Source organism: Scyliorhinus canicula, chromosome 4 (assembly GCF_902713615.1).
Source record: "Scyliorhinus canicula chromosome 4, sScyCan1.1, whole genome shotgun sequence".
NCBI lineage: Eukaryota > Metazoa > Chordata > Chondrichthyes > Carcharhiniformes > Scyliorhinidae > Scyliorhinus > Scyliorhinus canicula.
In genome coordinates, this window is record NC_052149.1 from 71,659,656 (window position 1) to 71,678,310 (window position 18,655).

The 18,655-nt window shown below is 47.0% G+C and overlaps 1 protein-coding gene across 1 annotated transcript in view; it reads left to right on the forward strand.

Moving 5' to 3' along the window:
- slc35d1a (solute carrier family 35 member D1a) overlaps positions 1 to 18,655 on the forward strand; it is a 101,074-nt gene that overhangs the window by 70,397 nt on the left and 12,022 nt on the right. The window contains exons 9-10 of the mRNA XM_038794440.1: positions 9,322 to 9,389; positions 12,550 to 12,628. Of these exons, the coding sequence (XP_038650368.1) occupies positions 9,322 to 9,389; positions 12,550 to 12,628 (147 nt within the window). The remainder of the gene's footprint in view (positions 1 to 9,321; positions 9,390 to 12,549; positions 12,629 to 18,655) is intronic.

Sequence of the window (18,655 nt, forward strand, 5' to 3'; positions counted from 1 at the left end):
TGGAACTTGTTCAAGGATCAGGTACTGCGTGTCTTTGATATGTATGTCCCTGTCAGGCAGGGAAGAGATGGTCGAGTGAGGGAACCATGGTTGACAAGAGAGGTTGAATGTCTTGTTAAGAGGAAGAAGGAGACTTATGTAAGGCTGAAGAAACAAGGTTCAGACAGTGCGCTGGAGGGATACAAGATAGCCAGGAGGGAACTGAAGAAAGGGATTAGGAGAGCTAAGAGAGGGCATGAAAAATCTTTGGCGGGTAGGATCAAGGAAAACCCCAAGGCCTTTTACACATACGTGAGAAATATGAGAATGACTAGAGTGAGAGTAGGTCCGATTAAGGACAGTAGCGGGAGATTGTGTATTGAGTCTGAAGAGATAGGAGAGGCCTTGAACAAGTATTTTTCTTCAGTATTTACAAATGAGAGGGGCCATATTGTTGGAGAGGACAGCGTGAAGCAGACTGATAAGCTTGAGGAGATACTTGTCAGGAAGGAAGATGTGTTGCGCGTTTTGAAAAACTTGAGGATAGACAAGTCCCCCGGGCCTGACGGGATATATCCAAGGATTCTCTGGGAAGCAAGAAATGAAATTGCAGAGCCGTTGGCAATGATCTTTTCGTCCTCGCTGTCAACAGGGGTGGTACCAGAGGATTGGAGAGTGGCGAATGTCGTGCCCCTGTTCAAAAAAGGGAATAGGGATAACCCTGGGAATTACAGGCCAGTTAGTCTTACTTCGGTGGTAGGCAAAGTAATGGAAAGGGTACTGAGGGATAGGATTTCTGAGCATCTGGAAAGGCATTGCTTGATTAGGGATAGTCAGCACGGATTTGTGAGGGGTAGGTCTTGCCTTACAAGTCTTATTGAATTCTTTGAGGAGGTGACCAAGCATGTGGATGAAGGTAAAGCAGTGGATGTAGTGTACATGGATTTTAGTAAGGCATTTGATAAGGTTCCCCATGGTAGGCTTATGCAGAAAGTAAGGAGGCATGGGATAGTGGGAAATTTGGCCAGTTGGATAACAAACTGGCTAACCGATAGAAGACAGAGAGTTGTGGTGGATGGCAAATATTCAGCCTGGAGCCCAGTTATCAGTGGCGTACCGCAGGGATCAGTTCTGGGTCCTCTGCTGTTTGTGATTTTCATTAACGACTTGGATGAGGGAGTTGAAGGGTGGGTCAGTAAATTTGCAGATGATACGAAGATTGGTGGAGTTGTGGATAGTGAGGAGGGCTGTTGTCGGCTTCAAAGAGACATAGATAGAATGCAGAGCTGGGCTGAGAAGTGGCAGATGGAGTTTAAACCCTGACAAGTGTGAGGTTGTCCATTTTGGAAGGACAAATCTGAATGCGGAATACAGGGTTAATGGTAGGGTTCTTGGCAATGTGGAGGAGCAGAGAGATCTTGGGGTCTATGTTCATTGTTCTTTGAAAGTTGCCACTCAAGTGGATAGAGCTGTGAAGAAGGCCTATGGTGTGCTAGCGTTCATTAGCAGAGGGATTGAATTTAAGAGCCGTGAGGTGATGATGCAGCTGTACAAAACCTTGGTCAGGCCACATTTGGAGTACTGTGTGCAGTTCTGGTCACCTCATTTTAGGAAGGATGTGGAAGCTTTGGAAAAGGTGCAAAGGAGATTTACCAGGATGTTGCCTGGAATGGAGAGTAGGTCATACGAGGAAAGATTGAGGGTGTTAGGCCTTTTCTCATTAGAACGGAGAAGGATGAGGGGCGACTTGATAGAGGTTTATAAGATGATCAGGGGAATAGATAGAGTAGACAGTCAGAGACTTTTCCCCGGGTGGAACACACCATTACAAGGGGACATAAATTTAAGATAAATGGTGGAAGATATAGAGGGGATGTCAGAGGTAGGTTCTTTACCCAGAGAGTAGTGGGGGCATGGAATGCACTGCCTGTGGTAGTAGTTGAGTCGGAAAATTTATGGACCTTCAAGCGGCTATTGGATAGGTACTTGGATTAGGGTAGAATAAGGGAGTGTAGGTTAACTTCTTAAGGGCAGCACGGTAGCATTGTGGATAGCACAATTGCTTCACAGCTCCAGGGTCCCAAGTTCGATTTCGACTTGGGTCACTGTCTGTGTGGAGTCTGCACATCCTCCCCGTGACTGCGTGGGTTTCCTCCGGGTACTCCGGTTTCCTCCCACAGTCCAAAGATGTGCAGGTTGGGTGGATTGGCCATGACAAATTGTCCAAAATTCTATGATTAACCTAGGACAAAAGTTTGGCGCAACATCGTGGGCCGAAGGGCCTGTTCTGTGCTGTATTTCTCTATCTATTACGAACTAAAGTTGCTTTTACCTTTTGAAATACCCAGGTTGAACATCCCTTATCCGAAATTCCAAAAAACAAAACATTGCAAAATCCGCACTTTTTTTCGAGTGCCGACGTGATGTCATGAATGGGAAATGCGATGCACAGTTCCCAACACGTGACACGTCTGCGCAGAGTATTCCAAAATTCCTATATCCAATACACAGCCCCAAGCATTTTGGATAAGGGACTTTCAACCTGTAGTTGAACATCAAATCTGTTCACTGGTGAGATGTATCCAAAACCCTCAGTAGTATGTTTAGTTGCATGATGACCTGTTCCATGAAGGTGGTTCATATTTTCCTAAAGTATAGAGTAGAACAATGAAAAATATCAGTTTTATTTTTGGACATCAAAAGATAAATGTTTAAAATAATTACTTTGTGTGGAAGAAGGTGTTACTGGAAATTACTCAATTCTTTCCAATATTATCGATCTAACACAGGCTGTGCAGTGAATTATTCTGATGTCCAGCGTTCCAAAACAAGAGTGGAAATTTACTATATTTATCATGGTTCATCATGTGATGCATTCTATGTTAATAAGAAATATAATTAGAAAATGAGTTGCTCTGGACCAATGCATCTTTCAGCTTCTGAAATTGATTTTGGCAGCTGCTTGATAGCATCTTGTATATGTGTTTCTCAATACAGCATGATGGAGATGGTAAAGTTGGGAATTAAATACTTATATGTGAGGATATGGGAATCAAGCTGTCTGGCTTTGAGGTTGTGGAATTGTTTTCTTTTAAATTCTTTAACCCATTACCTTTTCTCCTCTGGGCAAGCACATTTGTTGGAATATCAGACAACAGCCCTAAACAATTTTCTTAAATTTGAAAAATTGAGGAAAAGGTACTTCAACCCAGGAGTGATGACTGTGACCAACAAGTATCTTTTATGTTAAAACAAACTTTTAATTTAATCATCAAATTAGCCATGTTATCATCAAAGAAATAGCTTTACAATACATGGGGCCTCACGGTAGCATGGTGGTTAGCATCAATGCTTCACAGCTCCAGGGTCCCAGGTTCGATTCTCGGCTGGGTCACTATCTGTGTGGAGTCTGCACGTCCTCCCCGTGTGTGCGTGGGTTTCCTCCGGGTGCTCCGGTTTCCTCCCACAGTCCAAAGATGTGCGGGTTAGGTGGATTGGCCATGCTAAATTGCCCGTAGTGTAAGGTTAATGGGGGGATTGTTGGGTTATGGGTATACGGGTTACGTGGGTTTAAGTAGGGTGATCATTGTTCGGCACAACATCGAGGGCCGAAGGGCCTGTTCTGTGCTGTACTGTTCTATGTTCTATGTTCTAATTATCAGTTAAACAGTTCTTAAAACACAGAAAAAAATTAAAATTACCATCTATGCTTGCTAATAACACGAATTAAGCAAGTTCAAATGGCATTTAGAAATAAAGTTAACAAACCGATTACTTGGTTAGACTTTTGGAGAGAGTGAGACCCTTTAAGAGCAGTTCAGTACACTTGTTCAACGTAGCACATTTGACAACTCTGTTGACCTCTCTATCTGCATTTCTGAGGATAGACTGTCCACTAATACCCATTACAAGCCTACCAACTGCAGCTGTTCAGATACCACATCCTGTAGGGACTCCATCCCATTCCCCCAGTTCTTTCACCTCCGTTTTGTTCTGTTCCAATGATGCCACTTTCTAAAATGGTACAGCTAACATGTCTTCCTTCTTTCTTAATCATGGTTTCCCACTGGCGGAAGGGCTGTCAACTGTGTCCGACCCATCTGCACACACTTTTCAGCTGAGACAGACCTTCATGTGCAACTCCTGCAACCTGGTCTATTGCATTCCTGCTCCCAATGCAGTCTACTCTACATTGGAGAGATGTTATACAGACTGGGTGACCACTTTGTCGAACACCTCTGCACTCACCCTTACCCCTCCCTCCTCCCCCACACTCCCAGGATAGGGTCCCACTTTTCCTCACCTTTCACCCCACCTGCCTCCACATTCATCTTCCACCAACTCTAGCATTAGTATGAGACCGTTCCTTCCAGGATACCCTGGCCCACTCCTCCATCACCCCCACCACCTCGCCCTCTTCAGAACAGCACCTTCCCATGCAATCACTGAAGGTGTAATACCTGCCCCTTGTCCTCCTCCCTGCTCATCATCCAAGGGCCTAAACTCACTTTTCAGCTGACACAGACCTTCATGTGCAACTCCTGCAACCTGGTCTATTGCATTCCTGCTCCCAATGCAGTCTACTCTACATTGGAGAGATGATACACAGACTGGGTGACCACTTTGTCGAACACCTTCAGTCCATCCACAAGCAGGATCCAGGCCTTCCTGTCACTTGCCATTTCAATTCACAAGCCTGCTCTCACAACGATGACTCAGACTACAAAAGGGAGATAAATCACTTGGTTGCATGGTGTACCGAAAACAACCTCTTTGAATGTCGGAAAGACCAAGGAATTGATCATCGACTTCAGGAAGCGTAGCATGACATCTCCCCAACCCTTATTTGTTAAGAGGGAATATTTTGTAATATTTTATAGTTAGTTGGGGTAAATATCTGCATGTAAAAAATTCTTTCAATAAAAATTATTCTTAAAAAAAAAGACATCTCCCCAACCCTCTCCGATCTGCATCAATGGGTCCAAAGTGGAGATGGTCGATAGTTTTTAACTTCTGGGGGTCACCATCACCAAGAGTCTTGTCCTTGTCCACTCATGTTGATGCAACAGTCAAGATAACCCAACAACATCTCTACTTCCTACAAAAACTAAAGAAATTCAGCATGTCTGCATCAACTCTCTCAAACCTCTACAGAGAGCATTCTATCTGTATCACAGCTTGGTATGGCAACAGCTCAGCCCAAGATCGTCAGAAACTGCAGAGTGTGATGAACTTGGCCCATCGCATCAGACAAGCTTTCCACCCGCACGTTGATTCTGTCTACACCTCCCGCTGCCTCATGAAGGCAGACAGCATTATCAGAGACCCCTCCCACCCAGGCATTGCCTTTTTCAGACCCTTCCATCAGGCAGAAGATACAGAAGACTGAAGACCCCACATCCAGACATAGGAACAGCTTCCTCCTCACAGCTACTGGACTCCTCAATGACTCTCCCTCGGACTGATCTGTTCCCTGTAAGAACACTATTCACGACGTCCTATGCTGCTCTTGCTCATGTACTTGCTTTGTTTGGTCCCTTGTTCCGCACTGTAACCAATCACTTTGTCGATGTACCATTTGTCAATGTACTCAGTTGATTATTCTCTTTTTGTCTACTATGTATGTACTGTGTACGTTCTCATGGCCGCAGACAAAAACTTTTCACTGTACTTCGATAAATGTGAAATAAATCAAATCAAATCATGTCCATGTGTCAGTCCTTGGCCTGCTGCAATGTTCCGGTACAGCCCAATGCAAACTGGAGAAACAGCACCCCATTTTCCGATTGAAGCACACCCACCCCCCAGAGTAATATAAACCATGACCTCGCCTTTTACGACTCCTTAATTAAAGCTTTTGCCGACATTTTGCCTGTATGTATTTCAAACCAAGGTTCTTTAATAATAATATGGCAACAAACATGAAATATTATATATAACAATCTCTACATTCATTACACATTAAAACAGTGTGGTTTTACTAGAAATATTAAACATTTATTACATATCATACAGGGACACATTTCAAACCAGTTAACTTAAAAGATTTGGAGAAAAATATGAGGGTCCCTGAAAGAACCTATTCAGAAATCAGGGGTGGCATTCTCCCCTACCCGGCGTGACTGAGGGTGCCGGAGTAGGGGGGTGGCGCCAACCACTCTGGTCGCGCCTCCCCAAAGGTGGGGAATTCTCCCCACCTTTGGGGGCCAGCCCCGCGCCGGAGCGGTTTGCACCAGAAGACTGGCGCGAACACCCGGCGCTCCCGCCAGCAGGGCTGGCCGAAAGGCTTTCGCCGGTCGGCGCATGCGCGATGTGGTGTTCCTTTCCGCCTCCACCATGGCAGAGGCTGTGGCGGCCGCGGAAGAAACTAGTGCACCCAGGGCACTGGCCCGGCCCCTGATCGGGGGGCCCCGATCGTGGGCCGGGCCACTATGGAGGCACCCCCCGGGGTCCGATCTCCCCCCGCCCCCCCAAGACTCCAGGGGCCTGCTCGCGCCGCTGAGCCCGCCGTTCTAGAGGTGGTTTAAACCTCGGCGGCGGGAGAGGCCTCCCAGTGGTGGGACCTCGGCCCATCCAGGCCGGAGAATCGCCGCAGGGGCCACTTTGATCGGCAGGGCGAGATTCTTGCCCCCGCCACTTCCCGGGTGGCGGAGAATCTCTGCCACTCCGGGAGCGGGATTTTAGGCGCCCCCAGGCGATTCTCCGACCCTGCTGGGGGTCGGAGAATTTCGCCCCAGGATTGTAGGGTGCTGTGAGTATGGGAATTATTGCCCCATCTTCGTATCTCACTGTTTATGCTGCACTAACTTAATTCTGCTGCTTAATGTGAATGCATTCAAGAAATTATCTTTTCTCCCTCATGATTACTATTATACCTATTATTTTGTGTTTTCCCTCAGTATTTTTATGATCGGTTTCGTCTTCCTTGTTTCGAAACAGTGAACTCCTACTGACCGGAGGATAATTCACAGGTCACTGTTTGTTCCCTAGAGGTTACCAAGCTGGTGTCATTCCTCTGTGTGTTTTTTTAATGCGTCAGACTATTTAACTAGAGATGGCATCCAACTCCCAAATACACTCCTTATTGGGATTTGCTGGATAACTAACTCGAGCAGGAGCCCTGATCGGTTTTCCCTTTTGTATACAAACTGAGGCCACATTCCTTCTATCATCCTTTGCTTAAACCACTAGAATCAATGAGCTCAGTACGACATTACAACAGTTTCCTTCCTGTCTTGACTGAAACTTTAAGATCACTTGTGGCACATATGTTTGCAACACTTACAAATTGCAAGATGACAATCATTTAAGTTAATTAAGTTGAAGCATTGGCATTCCATAATTTAGAATTTGAGATTGTCCCTGTCTCTCCTCATAAAATATTGTAACACTTTCTCCCGCAGACTAAGATAGATTAATATTTCTTGTCACATGTACTGAAGTACAGTGAAAAGTATTTTTCTGCGGCTGAGGGAACGTACACAGTACGTACATAGTAGACAAAAGAATAATCGACAGAGTACATTGACAAATGGTATATCAACAAATAGTGATTGGTTACAGTGCGGAACAAGTGGCAAGTGATATGTGGGATCCATTGAGTCCACAAACTATAAGAGCAGATTGCAATGATGAAGTTAGAAAGCAAAATTAGTTGGCGGTGTGCTGGGTAAACCCGCGTGCATGATATCATTGAGATTCTGCACATGCTCAAATGGGTATCGGCTGGCCACATTGTGTTGGTAGGAGACAATGGTCCTAGTAATGTGATTGTTGCTTAATGGTTAAGCTGAGATGTGTTTTAAAAAATAAACTTCAGGGTCTTCCGGTGACGGCTATGAAGGAGTAAGCCGCACATCTGGTGGCTCGGGTCGGACTTTTGGACCTTTTCCCACGATTTTCTACCGGACATGAACTGTAAAACTGAAGACAGAGGCAATTGTGTACTGAATTCCCACATTGGAGAGAAGGACTAGAAGTGCTTGTAAAGGCAGAGACAGAGAAGGCTTGGGCTGAAGCTGCAGCGGGAGACAGCATGGCGGAGGACTGGACCTTTGGTTTGTCGACTCAGCGGTCAATGGAGCAGCTGATGCAAGTTATTCAGGAAGGCTTTGCTAAGCAGAAACGGGACTCCTTGGACCTGATAAGAGTCAATTGAGTGGCTGGAGCTTACATTGGACGTCCAAGATCAGGCAATCCAGAAGGTGGAGAAGGCGCTGACTGAGCAGGAGGAACATCAAATTGCGGTGGAGTTGGTGGTGGGGATGCTGAGAGACCAGCAGAAGAAGCTCTTGGAGAAGGTGGAGGACCTAGAGAATAGGTCCCGCCGGCAGAACTGGAGAATTATTGGGCTCCCAGAGGGGTCCGAAGGAGCAGACGCTGGGGCATACATCGCAGACATGTTTGAGAAGCTGCTGGGTGGGGGGGGGTATTCTCCCGACCCTCGGACGTGGACAGGTCTCACAGAGCACCAGCGAAGAAGCCGCGCACGGGAGCCCCCCCCCCCGAGGGCAATGGTGATGGGATTCCAGACCTGGAGCTGTAAATGGGACAACGATATCCTGCAGGTCTACCAAGACCTGAGTGTGGAGGTGGCGCGGAGAAGAGCAGGCTTCAACCAGATTAGGTAGATCCTTTTTAAGAAAAAGGTGAAGTTCGGACTGTTGTATCCGGCCCGTCTCTGGGTCACCTACGAGGAACAGCACTTTTATTTTGAGTCGCCTGAGGACGCACTGGACTTCGTGAAAAGGAAAGGACTGGTGGAGGACACAGAACTTTTGAACTTTGCTGCAACGTTCATTTTTTTCTTTTTGTTGCTCTGTTCTTTAAAAATAAGTTTTTTTGTTTTGTGGAAGCTGATTGTAATGCCTTCTGTATTGATTTCGGACCAGTGGCAGAGCTGAGTGAGTTAAGGTTTTCATTCGCACTGTTGGGGGATGGAGGTTTGCTGTTTAGATTTTGGTGTTTTTCTGTCGGGCAATTGTGTGGTGATTGATGTTGGAGTATGTTTGTATGAGCGGGGTGGGGAACAATAGGTGGGAGACTATCCGGCGCCAGGGGCGGGGGCCACCAAGCTAGCTGGGCAGGCTAGCTCACGGACGCGCAGTGGGGGGGTGTGCATATGTTCGGTTTATTAAAGGGGTTGGGTTACAGTGTTTCGGGGGGGGGGGAATGTTCTGCTGACGAGGGAGGAACTTGAGCTCATGTACATTGTTTATTGTGTTGTTATAATACCAAAAAATACCTCAACAAAATGTTTATTTAAAAAAATAAAAATAAACTTCAGCTTCCACATTTTAAGACACGATTATTTGAATTTTAAGAAGTTATTTTCCTTTCTAGGCAATTGAATTTGAAGGCTGGTCAAATACAGTGTTTGTGATGGAGTTTCTGCTGTCCTGTGTAATGGGGTATGTACATTTTCTTTTTAAACTCCCCCAAATAATAAAATTCTAGTTATGTGTAGAAAGAAAAACACTAAATTTGTGGCTCCATTTTCCAATGAGTAGCTTGCAGTTAATACTGTGGAAGGAACAGTCAGTAATAGGCCAACAAACCACTTGCTATGGTACTTGACTGTACAGACGAGGAAGGTTCTCGGTTCAAATCTCTATACTGAGTTAACTTATCAGCTGGGATAAAAATAGTATGATTCAATTAGCCATTGGATCTCTGGGCTTCAAGAGATCGGATGGGAAAGAGGGAATCTGTTTATATTTGAGGGCTGTACACTGACCTCTGCTGGGAAAAGTTCATACAGGACCTTTGGGTTAGGACTAAGATACCACTCTTAATCAAGTATTATCCTCCAGTTCATTATTAACCTTGGACATTTGTAGGAATCTACCTGAGCACCAGAAATATATTTAATCCTTGAAAAGCATTTAGACGTTCTTTGCCTTCTCTTTGATTCCACTCTGTAGTATCCAATCTTCTCCAGGACAGAAGACCAACTGTCCAACTTTGAGAATCAACCTGTCCTCCATTTTCTTCCTGAAAAATATTTTTATTCAAATTTTCAACATTTTAACAATTTACAACAATACACAATCCCCACCCCTTGGCAGTGACCCATCTCCAAAATGTAAAAGAAACTAGCCCCATCTCTGGGGGAGTGCTTCATCCGCCTCCCTCAGAGCAAATTTCACTTCTCCAAATACAGGAACTCCATTAGATCCTCCAGACATGCCAAGGCACTGGGGGGAGAAGCTGGCCTCCGCCCCAACAGAACCCGCCTTTGAGCAATCAACGAGGTGAAGGCTAAAACATCTGCAGCTCCGGCAGGTCTGACACCCTGAATATGGCTTCCAGGGGACCCGGCCCTAATTCCACATGCAGAACCCCTGACGTGGTGCCAAAAAACAACACCCAATATTTCTCCAATTTTGGACAGGACCAGAACATATGGACATGATTGGCTTGACACTTCCCACACTGTTTGCAACTATCCTCCTCCCCCTCAAAACAGCCGGCTCATACTTCCCTTCGTTAAATGTGCTCCACACAAGATCACGGCATTGACTTTTCTGTGAAAAGTAGCCCCATCCCCAACTCTTCCTCCCAATTGGCCTTAATCCCTTCCATGGACTCTTTGATATGGTCCTCCTCCATAATCCTGCTGTAGATCGCTGAAACAACTCCACTCTCCAGCCCCCCGCCGACAGCACCTCCTCCAACAACGAGGAGGAGGACAGCGCTACCAGAAAATCTGGGCAATCCTTTCTTGCGTAATTCCCCACCTGCATATCCCTGAAGCCCTCCTCACGATCGAGCCCATACCACCCCCAGCTCCTCCTCCAAACTTGCAAATCTCTCCTCCAAAAACCAATCTTTCATCTCCTTTACCCCTTTCTCCTCCCATACCCGGAACCTCGCATCCATCCTCCCTGGCTCGAACCAATGGTTCTCTCTTATCAGTATCCCTTGACCCTGCCCTCATAGAATCATAGAATTTACATGCAGCTGGAGGCCATTCGGCCCATCGAATCTGCACCAGCCCTTGAAAAGAGCACCCCACCCAAGCGCACACCTCCATCCCATCTCAGTAACCCCACTCAACCTTTTTGGATACTAAGGGCAATTTAGCATGGCCATCTTTAGACTGGGGGAGGAAACTGGAGCATCCGGAGGAAACCCATGCAGACATGGGGAGAACGTGCAGACTCTGCACAGGTGGTCACCCAAGCTGGGAATCGAACCTTGGACCCTGGAGCTGTGAAGCAACAGTGCTAACCAATGTGCTACTGTGCTGCCAAATTGAAGTGCTATCAAAATTGTCCTCCAAACCTTCAACGTAGCTAACTCTACAGGATTACCCAAATACTTGCGCGGGAAGAACGGTAGCAGTGCCGTTGTCAGTGCCCGCAACCTCGTCCCTTTACAAGAACCCGCCTCCATCTGTATCCTCGGAGCCTCTGTCTCCTTACTGCAGCCCTGCAGCGTCTACACGTTCGCCGCCCAGTCATAGTGCAACAGGTTTTGAGGGGCTAAGCCGCCCACCTGCTGCTCCTTTTGGAGCAGTGCCTTCCTTATCCTAGCTACCTAGGCAAAATATTCATTTTTACTGCTTGCACCTGGCTAGCCAATGACAAAAGGAGACTGTACCTGTCCTCAATTTAACCCGTTGAAATTATAGTGACAGCATTAGCTAGGATTTTGGGTATAAATGGAGGCATTCTAGTGACAGCATTAGCTAGGGTTTTGGCTATGAATGGAGGCCATGTATAGAAAATTGTGGAAAATGCCATGTTTTTTAAAATAAATTTAGAGTACCCAATTTTTTTTTTTTTTTACAATTTAAGGGGCAATTTAGTGTGGCCAATTCACCTACCCTGCACATCTTTAGATTGTGGGCGTTAGACCCACGCAGACACACAATGTGCAAATCCCGGGGCTGGGATTGAACACGGGTCCTCCGCGCTGTGAGGCAGCAGTGTTAACCACTGCACCTCTGTGCTGCCCTAAAAATGTAGAGCGAGTAGACCATCATAGCCAAATCTGATTTTCTTCTCATTAAAGATGCATAATCGAACATAATTGGATAACCATCTGTAGCGGGATGCTTACCTTCCAGGCAAACCCAAGGTACTGATGTTCTGGTTGACAGCCAGATCCTGGGACCTTTGAGTTTGAATAGCTCGGCTGCGGGCCAATGAGAATTAGAAGATTGATATCAAGTAACACCTTTTGAAATCTGACCGTCATGTATTAGTTATCTGCCACTTTCAATCTAGCTGTTCATTTGGCTAGATGAAAAATCAGGTGATACAGGTAACTAAGTACCAGCTATGACTAAATGGAAGAGCATGGAAATGAGAGGGATGGGATGGTTTGTGAATAGTTCAACTACCAACCCTGCCACTTCAATGCTAAATATACCTCATCTTAAAGAAATGTAATTCCTCAAAGCCTCACATTGATTGTTTTCTCCTCTTGAACATATTGAATTTAAAATTGTATTTTTGCTATGGCACACAATGTCGAATTTGTAAAGCCATCAGATTTTATTGTGTGTTTGGAATGTTTTCTAATGGGGAGGTTTTAATTAACCATTCCATTTTCATTTTACAGGTTTATTCTCATGTACTCCACAGTTCTGTGCACTCATTATAATTCTGCTCTTACTACCACAATTGTTGGCTGTGTAAAGGTAAGGTGGAACAAATTTGTTTAAGTAACTTTTTTCTATAGTGTCTTTCAGTCTCCTTTCTGAAGCTAGGTGTTTTAGTTGCACGCTGTTATGTTTCAGTAACAAGTGGCCAATTGTCATGTGGAAGATGGAAGAAAATGTTATTGATTACTGGCCATAGTGATAGTAAGGAGTGCAGAGTTGACTCTGATCCTAGCTTTGTGCTCTTAGCTCTAGGTTGTTTGATGGCGATTATCATTGGAAACCTGAGTGTTATCTTTTACCTCCCTGCCTCAGTGCAACTCCAAACCGTGGTGCACTGATGTCAGTTGTGTGGAAAACCTTTTTATTGTGCTACCACATTTTATTCTGTTTGTTAAGCACTTAATGTCAAGAGTTGGAGTTCAGAGATGTGCCACTTTTTCAGATTCCACCATAGAAGCAGTCTTCCTGGGAACAAACAAAAAAAAAAAGTGGTGTTTGGGATGAAAGAGGAGGGGATAAGAGTACAGGATTCAGATTTTTTAAATTAAAGGAAGCTGAAAACTTTTCATCTGGGATGTGAGGGAGTTTGCTTTACAGCTGAAATACGTAGGAAAATTGAACACATTGGCTTTACTATTACCGTGATTTTATGTTACTGTCGTTTAAAAGTCGATTTCACTTGCCCAAATGGTATATGATATGGAGTGGCAGTCTTTTGAAATCTAGATTTTAACTGCATTATAAAGATTCCTACGAATAAATTTAAGTAAAATGTTCAACGCTTAAGTTAATCCATACTGCTTTATTTAATTTACGGCTGGGAAACCTCTGCTCCACTTTCTCAAAATAGATGAAACCATTATTTCAGTGTGAAATATTAAATACAATAAGCATAGTGAAAGGCAAAGTACTGGAGGGACTGGCATCCTTGAAGGTGGTTAAATCATCAGGACCAGATGGCTTGTATCCTAGGCTATTAAAGGAAGCAAGGGAGGAAATAGATACTGAGATTCACTATTCAGTCCTCAGTTGATATAGGCGAGGACCCAGACGATTGGTAATCTGCAGATATTGGGCCATTATATAAAAAGTGTACAAGGAATAGACGCGAAACGACAGCATCGCGAACAGCACAGTAGTACTGGAGCTTCACAGCTCCATCGTCCCAGATTCTATTCCTGGCTTGGGTCACTGTCTGTGCGGAGTTTGCACGTTCTCCCTATGTCTGCGTGGGTTTCCTCTGAGTGCTCCGGTTTCCTCCCATAAGCCCCGAAAGATGTGCTGTTAGGTGAATTGGACATTCTGAATTCTACCTCCGTGTACCCGAACAGGCGCCGCAATGTGGCGACTCCGGGCTTTTCACTGTAACTTGAAAATGAAAATCGCTTTATTGTCACGAGTAGGCTTCAATGAAGTTACTGTGAAAAGCCCCTAGTCACCACATTCCGGCACCTGTCCGGGGAGGCTGGTACGGGAATCGAACCGTGCTGCTGGCCTGCTTGGTCTGCTTTAAAAGCCAGCGATTTAACCCAGTGAGCTAAACCAGCCCCACTGCAACTTCATTGCAGTGTTGATGTAAACCTACTTGTGACAATAAAGACTAAAAAACCCAATTGAATCCGGCTCTCCTCTTCGTCAGGTCTACGCCCAGGTCCTGATACACCCGAAGCTCATTAACTTCCCAGATGCACCTCTCATCTGCCTCGCCCATCACAATATCTTCTCCTTATCCAGGAATCGGTGGAGGTGCTGCACCATTGCCATCGGCGGCTCGTTCGCCTGTGGCTTCCTCATCAGCGCCCTGTGCAACCAGTCTACCTCCAGCGGTCGGTCAAAGGTCCCCATCAGCTTCTCCAGTATCTTGGCTACATACGATTCAGCATCCACTCCCTCGATGTCTTCCGGCATCCCCCCAATTCTTAGATTTTGTATCCAGGAGCGAATCTCCAGGTCCTCCACCTTCTCCTTTAGCCGCTTCTGGGTCACCCGCGGCTGCCATCTCAGGGCAAACCCTTGAATTGTCCACTCAAAGCAAAGTTAATTTTCTCCAGACTGAGAAACCCTGCCGTATCGCTGACCCACACTCCTGACTTTGTGGGCTCCAGAACATCGGCCTCCCCTCCTCCTCCTCTCCTCTCCTCTCCTCTTCCTCCCCCCCCCCTCCTCGGCGCCGTGAGGCAGCTGGGCTAATCCACTGTGCTGCCCCCGTCCGTCCAGGACGTCTGATATAACGTCCGCAAATCCCTACCAGAATCCCCTCAACTGTGGGCATGCCCAAAACACGTACTTGGTTTGTCCAGCTACCCCCACACCGCCCACATCTCTCCTCCTCCACCTCAAAGAATGTGCTCATTCGGGCTATCATCATGTGGACCACCTTGAACTAGATCAAGCTAAGTCTGGCATACGACGAGGGATGAATTGACTCTCTTCAGGGCTTTTTCCCCACAGCTCGAATTCCATCTCCCCACCCAGCTCCTCTTCACCTCCCTGATAGGGGCCCCTCTACACTCCAACTCCCTGTACATCTCTTGAGACCCTCTCCTCTCCAACCTCTTGTTTTTGACATCACCTTATCTTGTAACCCCCTCAGGGGGAGGCGAGGGAAGCCATAAACCTGCCTCCAGACAAAATCCCATACCTGAGGTACCGAAACCCATTCCTGCCCAGCAACTCAAACTCCTCCTCTAAAGCCTCCAAGGTAGGGAAGCCCTCCTGAATGAATAGGTCCCCAAATCTCTCATTCCCTGCCTGCCGCCATCTCTTATAGCCTCCTCCTCCTGCCCCCCCCCCCCCAAGACGTTGATTGTTACAAATCGATGACCACATGCCAATCTCATGTGTTTCCATTGCTCCCACACCCCTAAGGGCTGCCACCACCACAGGGCTCGTAGAGTACCGAGACAGCGAAAACTGCAGGGGCGCCGTCGGTAAGGCCTTCGAACTTGTACCCGCCGCTTCCACTCCTCCTCCCCCCCCCCCCCCCCCCCCCCCCCCACTACCCACTTCCTGTCCATTGATATGTTGGCTGCCCAGTTATAGTTAATAAAGCTCAGGAGAGCCAAGCCCCCCTCTCCGCGACCCCATTCCAGGAGTGCCCACACACAACCCGATATCGCTGCATTCGTTTTCCTGAAAAAAGCATTTGGGATAAAAATCTGAAGACATTGAAAAACGTTTGGAAGACATTGAAAAAAGAAGAGCAGTCTCGGAAGGACTGTCATCTTTACCATCTGGACCCTCCTCACCAGTGTCAGGTTGAGCATGCCCTACCTGCGAAAATCCCTTTTCATTTGATTCACCACTTTGCCTAGATTTTTTTTAAAATAATTTTTATTCAAGTTTTTCAACAACAAATTTTCTCCCCACAGTTAAAGTAGACAAGGTGTGGTTCGACACCGAAACAAGAAAAGAACTCCTTCCCCCCCCAACAGAATAATAAATAATAACAAACAACAATACAAGAAAGAAGAAAATGACAAGCCCACCATCGCAAAAACAAACCCTCTTAACCAGCCCCGAACCCCCCCCCCCCCCCCCCCCCCCCCCCCAAGGTTGCCGCTGAGACTGACCACCCTCTACCCTTTCGTCAGGAAATCAAGAAAGGGCTGCCACCGCCGAACGAACCCCTGTACCGACCCCCACAAGGCAAACTTAACCTTCTCCAGCTTGATAAACCCAGCCATGTCGGTGATCCAGGCCTCCGAACTCGGGGGCCGCGTGTCCCTCCACTGTAACAGAATCCTGCGCTGGGCTACTAGAGACGCAAAGGCCAAAATGCCGGCCTCTCTCGCCTCCTGCACACCCGGCCCTGAAGCTACCCCAAAAGCCGCGAGCCCCCAGCCCGGCCTGACTCTAGACCCGACCACTTCAGACAAAGTCTCCGCCACCCGCTTCCAAAACCCCTCCAAGGCCGGACATGCCCAAAACATTTGGGTGTGGTTCGCTGGGCCTCCCGAACACCTCCCGCACCTGTCTTCCCCTCCAAAGAACCGGCTCATCCTGGCCCCTGTCATGTGCGCCCTATGCAGCACCTTCAGCTGAATTAAGCTGAGCCATGCGCAAGAAGAGGACAAGTTCACCCTCTCCAGGGCGTCCGACCACGTTCCATCCTCAATCTCTTCCCCTAGCTCTTCCTCCCACTTCGCTTTGAGCTCCTCTACTGAGGCCTCCTCCTCCTGCATCTACTGATAAATTGCCAAGATCTTCCCCTCACCGACCCACTTCCCCGAGAGCACCCTATCCTGCACCCCCCTTGGCGGCAGCCACGGAAACTCCGCCGCCTGCCGCTTAACAAATGCCCTTATCTGCATATACCTGAAAGCGTTCCCAGGGGGGAGGTTCCACTTCCCCTCCAGCTCCTCCAGAGTCGCGAACTTCCCATCAAGGAAGAGGTCCTCAACCTGTCTGATGCCTGCCCTGTGCCAACTCCCAAATCCACCATCCATTCTCCCCGGTGCAAAACAGTGATTGCCCCGTATCGGGGCCCAGACTGAGGCCTTCACTTGCCCCCCTATTGCCTAGATTTAACTTATGAAGCTGCCCCCAATCCTTAACCACTTGAATCCCCACATATCTAAACTCCTCTCAACCACTCTGAACAGCAACTCTCTCAGTCTCCTTTCCTGCCCCACCCGTGCCTGGATCACAAACATATCGCTGTTTCCCATATTTAACTTGTAACCTGGAAATCGCCCATATTCTCCTAGTATCTCCACGATTTCGGCAATCCCCCCCCCCCCCCCCCCCCCCCCAAAAAACGGGTCTGTGACATAGAGCAACAAATCGTCCGCATATAGAGGGACTCTGTGCTCCACCCTCCCCTTCACTATCCCCCGCCAGCATTTGATATTTGATGATCTAAGGGCCGTTGCCAATGGCTCTATGGCCAGGGCAGACAGTAATGGGGAGAGTGGGCATCACTGTCTTGTCCCCTCATAGAGATTAAAATACCCTGACAGGACTCGGTTAGTTCTTACATTTGTCACCGGAGCTTGATATAACAGCCGGACCCAATCCACAAATCCCTGTCCGAACCCAAACCTGCCGAAAATGTCCCATAGGTACTTCCACTCCACCCGGTCGAAAGCCTTCTCCCCGTCCATGGCTACTACCAACTCAACATCGCGCCTCTCCGCTGGCATCATTATGACATTAAGAAGCCGTCTAATATTGGACGTCAGGTGCCTGCCCTTCACAAATCCAATCTGATCTTCCCCGATTATCTCCGGGACGCAATCCTCTATTCGAGTGGCCAAGATCTTTGCCAGCAATTTAGCATCAACGTTCAGCAGGTAAATTGGCCTGTACGATCCACAGTTCTCCGGGTCCTTAACTTGCTTCAGGATAAGAGATATTGATGCCTGTAATAGCGTTTTGGGAAGTACTCCCAGCTCCCGAGACTCATTAAAAGCCTTAACCAGGAGCGGCCCCAGTAACCCAGAGAACATTTTATAAAATTCCACTGGGAATCCATCTGGTCCCGGGGCCTTAGCTGATTGCATCCAGGAAAGTGAGAGGTAATGCATTTGAGGAGGGAAAAAAAGCAAGAGACTACTCAACAGTAAGATATTGAGAGGGGGAGAGGAAGTAAGCGATCTTGGGAGTTCATGTCCACAGATCTTTGAAGCTGGCAGAACTGGTGGTCGGCAGTCAAGAAAGCACATGCAGTGCTTTCCTTTATTGGGTGAAGTATTGAATACAAAAGCAGGGTGTAATATTGGAATTGTAAAACACTGGTTAGGCCACAGCTGGGATTTTGTGTACAATTCTGGTCGTCACATTACAGGAGGGACATAATTGCTCTGGCAAGAGTAGAGGAGATTTACAATAATGTTACCAGGACTTGAATATCGCAGCCATGTGAAGTGATTAGATAGGCAAGGGTTGGTTTCCTTAACAGAAGCTACGGGATGACCTAATTGGAGTATAAAAAATTGAGGGGCCTGGATAAGGTACAAGGAAAGACATGTTTTCGCTGGTGCAGGGGTCAATTGCCTAGGGGCATAGATTTAAGGGGATTGGAAAAAGGATTAGAAGAGACACGAGGATAAACATCTTCAC